An 8,193-nucleotide genomic window follows, 5' to 3' on the forward strand; every position below is an offset into this window, starting at 1 on the left:
ACCATTTACTCCAGCTGAACAAATGCCATCAAACTTCAAAAACCCTCTTCCTCGACGAAGTTAATGGTTAGCATGTCCTTTGCTATCATCTTTCTGATGGGAGCTGTTATTTGCTCTGCTGATCATCCAACTTCCTTCTTCAGGTGACAAAGCCACTGACCTTTTGATCTGCAGACCACGCCCCACTTTCTGCTGGATGCTTCACATTCAAATGGCTGAGCATAGTTGTTGTCTATTTATGACATGCTAACTTAACCTGGCAGAGTTTGCACTGCACCTCATTTTCGTTTATGTTCTTGAAGAAGTTCTACACAGAACCTTTTGATGGCTGTACTTGCTGCATGTTTCTGCTGTTTGTATTTGACGCTGTAGTAAATTGATATACTGACCTTGTTATCGTGCGATTTCCAGGTGCTGGGAAAAGTGAGGCAAAACAGTGGCTCTTTGTTTTTAAAGACAAAACTATAGTCACATGAAATATTAGATGTTTCTTAAATTTAATGACTATTTGAATATTTGTAAATCATTGCCCATCCCTAGTTGTTAATGAACAAATTGTGCTCACAACTGTGTCTCAGTCTGTTCCTCCAAGACTGTGACACCACCTCCTCCTTGTCCACTTCTGCTTCCACTTCCTTACCTCAGTCGGTCCGTTCAGTATTCAGACCACATGAGCCAGTCCCTTTACACACACACACACACACACACATGCACTCCACCTACTTCTGACGAGTGTCTACCACCACCCGTTTACCTACACTTACAGTGGTCAGCTTGTCTCGTTCCCACCACAGTACAATTTGAAATTTACTTCAGATTTCAGTGGCGTCTAGTGTACAGTATGTTGAGGGTGAGTATAACTAAAGAGAACTGGCCCCTTGTGACTCACCCTACCTAGTCTAATTGTGTGTGTGTGTGTCATGTGTAATAAGGGGTATTGGGTTTCCACCTGGCTGCACAGTGACAGAAAAGAGCCACTCCTTTTTATCTGCAGAAAGACAGCGGAACCTTTTCACCTTGCAAGGCCACGTGCCAACACTGGACTGTTCAGCAGTTTCCCAGGAGACTTCTTTTTAATATATATGTATATCATATACTGTATATGCATATTTTACTTTTAGGAAAGAAATTCCACCTGCCCCCTCTGTGAAAGCTACACAAGGATTACACCAATCCAATATGTGTATTTTTGGATTCTTTCCTAGCTGCCACGACACTTTGTTACCCAGGGGCTACTATCTTGAAGGACTACGCCTGTTTCTCGAAAAGTCAAAAGGAACACCAACTATATACCAATAATAGCAAAAACCCAACATAAAATGGTAAATCCCAGCAGTTTGGAATGTGAGGAGAAGTGACTGGACTGGTGTGGCTAACTCCTAACAGCACTGTGAGAGGTGGGAGGACAGGCTGGCAATCACACAGAGGGAGGGACTGACTGTTAAGAGAGCATGGAGCTTCATTCACCCTGTTAAACACACACACACGCTTTGCAAGGCTGTTCTCAGGCTGAGAGAAAAGAGGGGAGCGGAGGAGAGGACAGCACGCTCGCTGAGTAAGTTGTAGATGACTATGCCTAACCATTTTACCGCATAGATTTTGCATTGTTTGCTAAAATAACACTATGTAGAACTGCATGTGTGTTTCTTTGTGTTCTCTGTATGTCTTTATGAAGTAAAAAGTATGCATCCAAAGTATTTTCCACCACTTTTTTATTGAATTAAGCTCCTTTCTCTTTTGTAACTCACCCTAACACACTTTTCTGCTGATGTGAACCACATGTCACACATGCATGCACACACATACACAGACGCAGCAGAGGTCCAGCTCTCCTCCCTGAGGCCTCTCCTCTAAATACACAAAAATGAGAGAATAGAAAAGGGCAGAGCGTGGGTGGACAAATAAAGGAAAAACTTTAGTAAGACAATGTCACAATGGTCTTGATATTGTTAATGGTTAGACTGGTACATTGTCTCTTTTTATCCCCTATTCTGCTCTAATTTTCAAATCTTGTTTTACCTTTTTGTTTATTTTGTAATGCTCCTACGTGACTGACTTCTCCAGTTAAACTCCCTAGTCATTCTTATCTTTTCTTCATCTTGTATTTGCTGCCTCATATCACACAGTTTTAGTTTCTGCTTTCCATCTTGCTCTCTCTGATCCTGTGGATCTCATTGTTGTCCCAGGTGGTGACAGAAAGGAAAAACTGAGACACTGAATGAGGCCAAAGGAGGGAAGATTTCAAATTGTGTGACTTGTTTCTGATCGAAGAAACACTAATCCAGGTGGACATACAACTCCTCAGTTCCCAGGACCAACCTCTAGGATGTCCCGGAGGAGGTCTACAGGTGACTTGGTGCCCAGGGACATCACTGAGATCTTAGCCCGGGAGGTGAGGGCTCAGCGTGGGCAGAGGAAGCCAGGAAACTCCCTGGGACAGGCCTTCAGTTGGTTAAAGGGCAGCCGGAGGAAGAAAAGTATCGGCAATGGACTACATCAAACTAGTTCTAGTCTAACAAATGCCAATCTGAGACTTGAGAATTGTGACCCTTCTAATGGTGAGTGGATCCTTGCCTTACTGTATACTTGACTTTTTTTTATTTTAAGTGATCAGTTGATAGTTGCAAGAAAAAGTAATGGCACTGTTTGCACTTTGGTGGTTTTCTGCACAAATTGGTCTTGAAATGTGATCTGATCTTTACCAAAGTCACAAATATCAACAAACACAAGCTAAGCTATTAAAACACAAACAGTCATGATCTTTCATATCTTTATTGAACACACCCATTAAACATACAAAGTGATGGTGGAAAAAGTAATGGAAGCAGTGTTTTAATAACTGGCTGAACCACCTTTGGCAGTAATATCCTCAAGCAAGTGTTTCCTGTAACCCTGACCTGCACAACATTCAGGAGGAAGTCTGGACCATTCTTTCTCACAGAACTGCATCAGCTCAGCCATATTCTTAGGATGTCTGGTGTGAGCGGCCCTCTTGACATCATTCTACAGCATCTCGTTTGGGCTGAGGTCTGGGATCTGACTAGGCCACTCCAAAAGGCAGATGTTGTGTCTTCAAAGCCATTCTGTAGTAGATTTACTTCGATGTTTAGGGTCAATGTCCTGTTGCATCACCCAGCTTGTTCTGAGCTTCAGCTTGCCGACAGCCACCCTGACATTATCCTGTAGGATTCCTTGATAAACTGGGGAATTCATTTTCCCCTCCAAAATGGCAAACAGTCCAGGTCCAGAGGCAGCAAAGCAGCCCTGAATCATGATGCTCACTCCACCATATGTCACTGTTGGTATGATGTTTTCATGTCGGTATGCAGTTTTCTTTTTACACCATACGTAGTGCTGTGTGTTCTTCCCAAACAATTCTACCCTTGTTTCATCTGTCCACAGGACTTTTTCCTAGTATTGTTGTGGAGTGTCAAGGTGGTCTTTGGTAAACTTCAGGCATGCTGCAATGTTGTTTATAGAAAGCAATAGCTTCCTCCATGATGTCCTGCCATGGATACCATACCTGTTCAATATGTTGCATATGGTTGACTCATGAACAAAGATGTTAACCAGCTCTAGTGAATCCTTCAAGTCTTTACTCTAGGGTCACTGGACATTTTGCATTGTGTCTTTAGAGTGATCTTGGCTGGGTGGCCACTTCTGTGGAGAGTAGCCATGGTACCAAGTTGTCTCGATTTATTGACAGTATGTCTAACTGTGGGCTGATGAATATCTAAAGTCTCTGAGATGACTCTGTAACCCTTTCCAGCTACATGCAAATCACCAACTCTTGATCATATTTCTTCTGAGATGTGTTTTTTGCAAGGCATGTCTCATATCAGCTGATACTGCTTGTGAATAGCACACTGACACTGTTTGAGTGTTTTATAAGTGAAGGTAGTTCTAAACCACACCTCTATTCTTGTTTCATTGATTGGATTCCAGGTTTGCTAACACCTGACTCCAATTGACCTTTCATCAGAAGCCTGGTGTTGCCTTTCCTTCTTCCACCATCAGAAGATCAGATCACATTTCATGACCAATTTATGCAGAAAACCAGAGTGGCAATAGGTAAAACAGTAGAAGAACATTCAGCTCCTGAAATTACACAATAGCAAATGCAAAGGCTTAAAATGTCAGTGCTCATATACATTAAATTCTTTGGCAGAAGTGAATGAAAAGGGATTAGATAGCAGCTAATGAAATTTAAAGGATTTTTAAAAATCCCTCTACTCCAAAATGTCAAAAATTAGTTAAACTTATTTCTATACTTGATTAATATCCCCTCTCTACTATACTGGCTAATGTAGGTGCCTAGTTTGTGACCAACAGGCTATTTTTATGTTCCTCTGCTGAAGGAGGCAGATGTCTGTTTGCTACCCTGAAATCTGAGTTTCTAACATACATGGGCAAACAAAATCTATTACACTACAAACCTGGAAGCCACCTTGTAAATATCTGCAGATTTCAAGAGTGTGTTGAGAAACCTGAAACCTCTAGCCTCAGAGCAGCCAGAACTGACTTCTCAGTGACCAGGAGCAAAGGTGAAAGTTTTATCTCTTGACAGCAAATATGGCAGCGTGAGCAGTTCTTGGATGTAAACCAGACCCCGGAACTTCCTTCCACAGTTTTTTTATTTACTATTTAATGTTCGTTGAAATGAGACATGTGCCATTGTAGTATTATGTTTGGCTCCCTGAATGCTAATGCTTAGCCTACTACCCAGCCTCACGGTTCTCTGTGACTAAATTACATTTTGGATCAACTAAGAAAATAACAAGATGTGGACATATTATCAAACTCTCAGCCAGTGGTGGTGGGCAGTGTGTCATGCCTGGGGTCATTTAGATATATTTGAATATTAATGAATCATAGGATTTCACAATGAAGGGCAAACACCACACATGATTTCAGTCCTTTTTCAGAGATTTATTGAGTTTTCTTTTTTTTTTTAACTTTGTTTGACTATATATTTTTCATAGCAGAGTATTTTTATATGCCTTAAAATGGAGAGGATCTTTAAAAGTCAAAAATTATATGTACTCATTGTAGTTAAGTATGTATTTATTCATGCAAAAACATATAATTCTAAATCTAAATCAATAAAAATATAATTTCTGTGCTGTCATTAATGCTGCAATAATTAGTATTTTACAATAAGAACCAATCAAATTAATATGTGAATAATGTGAAAGCTGTCACTCGTAGTGTTGAACCCACAGAGGATTATTACTTGAGCCTGTAGTTCCTCGCAGTACTTTGGAGCATTTTAATGTCTTTCAGCTGATTGTTTTGGTTTAATCTCACACAAATTTTCAGTTTCAGTTTACAAAAAAAGCATCAGATGAAGTAGTAACAAACTGCTAGTCATATTCAGACCAGTATATGTTTAGCAAAATTAGCTATGTTATTTTCTTTTTTTCAGCAGTCTCTCTCAAATGAATTGAGAAAGAATCACCTGCAGAAAATCAGACTGATATTAATGAGAAACGTTTGTCTGAGAGGTGCATAGAAGTTCTCTCTCTTTGTCAATGTTCAGGTTAGTTGACAATCAGAGGTTAGGAGCCATGTTCTTTTGACAACTCTGCTGTCTAATTTTGTCTAGTTTTGTTTGTCAAGATCACAGACTGTACGGACATAATGTTTCAGAGAAATGTGTTGACTTTTGGATTAAGATGGAAAGATAAGAGAAATTATGTCTTCATTAGCCCTGCGATGGATTGGCGACCTGTCCAGGGTGTACCCCGCCTTCGCCCGATTGCCGGCCGGGATTGGCTCCGGCCCCCCCCCCCCCCCGTGACCCCGTTCAGGGACTAAGCGGTAGAAAATGACTGAATGAATGAATGAATGTCTTCATTAGTACATCAGTCTGTACATTTATAATTGGGAAGTAGTGACATGCACACACGTGCTTAGACTGGCACAAGGGTCTAATCCCCTTTTATGTTTACCAATGCATTTGCTTGATCTGCAGCATGGAGATTACCCACAGTCCCTGTTTCCTGTTTTTGTATCACATCTAAAGCCACCCCTTTTTTTTCTGTCATTGTATGTGTGTGTGTTACTGTAGTGACTATCCAACAACTCTTGGAAATCCAAGTCTATATGCCTTTTGTCTTTTTGCCTTTACGGCAGGGGTGTCAAACTCAATCGCACCGGGGGCCACAGAGGCGACGCTTGATTGATCTGACATAATTGACGCGGGAATGATCGCAGGTAGCCTATCGTTCGGTAAGGCAGCTGTTGCGCTGCATTATGGGATTTGTACTTTGTGTGTTATCAGCGCTTCATATCACCAGGCCATTAAAAAAAAGATACATATAATGATCTCGCAGGCCGGATGTAATTGTATGCTGGGCCGGATGTGGCCCGCAGGCTTTGAGTTTGACACATGTGCTTTATGGGGTCTGTGGTTGTTCCACATAAATGGGACTTCCGTGATCCCTTATTATTCCTTACAGTGTGATTTAATATGGTCTATAGAGAACTATTAATACTGGATGCTTAACAGACAGTGACTCTATTTAAAACCAAAGATTAAGTAGTAGTAGGGCTAATAATTCCCAAGCAGAGGATGTGGTCAAAGGCTGATGTTAAGAATGTGTGGGAACCATGCTTTTTGGCATTTTATCTCTGTGATTTTCTGATTCTCTGACTAAATAGGACCTCAGTGGATCATAACCAAGACAAACATTGCAAATTGTTTATTACTGTGCAAGAAATGTTTTAAATTAATTTTGTGTTCAGTGGCTGGCTTGTGTATTGTACTGGTTTGTATGCTGACTCAGTGTGATGTGTCCTAATCTAACTGCAGATGCATTTTATTGAAAGTTTTGTTTTGGAGACAAATTCAGTGAAATCAGAAAAGTGTCAGGTGGACAGGGCATCCTGTCTTGTTTTGTCATAATTCTTTCAAAATTCAGTCAATGCAGTCATGAGTTGTTGACCGGATATTATCAAGGTTAATGCGCTGTCAACATACACAGGAGGTCTGTAACCTGGGGAGTCCCAGCTTACTCTAACAAAAGGAACAATCCTGCCCTTGATTGAACAATTTGTTCCTTAATTCACCAACATGAACATCTGGTGGTCCCATCTCTCTCTCTCTCTGTGTGTGTGTGTGTGTGTGTGTGTGTGTGTGTGTGTGTGTGTGTAAACAAATTGTTAGATTTTCTTCCTTTTGTTGTCCTACAGAGAAAATGAGGGAGGCCTGTTTTCCCACCAGTAAGTTAGTGTATTTGTACCTTTATTTTACAGTCACTGCAGTTTATTCTTCTGGGACTTGCTGGGTGACTTTACCAGCCTGACAAGACAAACCACAAGTCTGTACAAAGAAAAGTGTCACAATACTCATTCACATCCTTATACTTTCCTTGTCTGACTGCTTAGTCTATACCGGTTTTATTATTTGATGTCTGACCCACAGAGGTTTACAATGCTGTCCATCATATGTACTTTTAGCACAGGTATGTATCAGTAGGAGGCGTAAGAAGTTACTTTGATGTTTTCTCCACTTACAATACAAACATAGCTTGTCTAAGCCATGTAGTCATATTTAGCCTCTTCCTGTTCTTTTAGTTTAGATAACCCTGCCACCAACTGTGCACATCTTTGTGTTGTCCCCTAGGTTTACTTACATCAAGCTCTTTGCTGGTGGGTTGACATTGGCCGTGCCATCCTTGCATGACTGATTCAGATCTGCTTGTCCATGATTCAGAGCTCTGCACCCCAGTGCTGACTGTCTGTTATATTTTACAGATTCCTCTCCTATAAAAAAAAAACAAAAAACAAAAAACAGTCTTTTATGTGTTGAATTCCTGCAAGCGGTGTGTGTGTGTGTGTGTGTGTGTGTGTCAGCCTGGATGCCAGATTGGGCCTAATGTTATGCGATGGAAAGGCAAGATTACCTGGAATCACAAAGCCCCATTCAGCCTTGAGAAGAATCTTAGGGAGCACTCTCTCAATGCTTTTGTGTCTTGCCCAAGGACACTTTGACACGTGGACTGGAGGCACCAAGATTCAAACCTTCAACCGTCTGGTTGGGAGACGACTGCTCTACCCACCGCACCACTGTTGCCTCCCCATAGTATTGGGTGCCATAACATTTATGGCTGGGTGTCTTTTCATTGCTATGCTGATGACGTCCAGGTTATTATGCCACTGAGTAAGAAGGACACCTACTCGGTTCAACCG

General features: G+C 41.2%; 1 protein-coding gene across 2 annotated transcripts in view; it reads left to right on the forward strand.

The window, feature by feature from the left end:
• Positions 1-1,446: 1,446 nt before the first annotated feature.
• The window catches only part of nhsl3 (NHS like 3), a 48,786-nt gene continuing 42,039 nt past the window's right edge, over positions 1,447-8,193 (forward strand). The window contains exons 1-2 of one of the 2 annotated variants that reach the window (XM_020586284.1): positions 1,447-1,555; positions 2,187-2,558. In XM_020586284.1, coding sequence (XP_020441940.1) covers positions 2,327-2,558 — 232 coding nt within the window. In that variant the 5' untranslated portion in view covers positions 1,447-1,555; positions 2,187-2,326. The remainder of the gene's footprint in view (positions 1,556-2,186; positions 2,559-8,193) is intronic. The other variant, XM_020586285.1, reaches the window with a different exon arrangement.

Source organism: Monopterus albus, unplaced genomic scaffold, assembly GCF_001952655.1.
Source record: "Monopterus albus unplaced genomic scaffold, M_albus_1.0 scaffold402.1, whole genome shotgun sequence".
Lineage (NCBI taxonomy): Eukaryota > Metazoa > Chordata > Actinopteri > Synbranchiformes > Synbranchidae > Monopterus > Monopterus albus.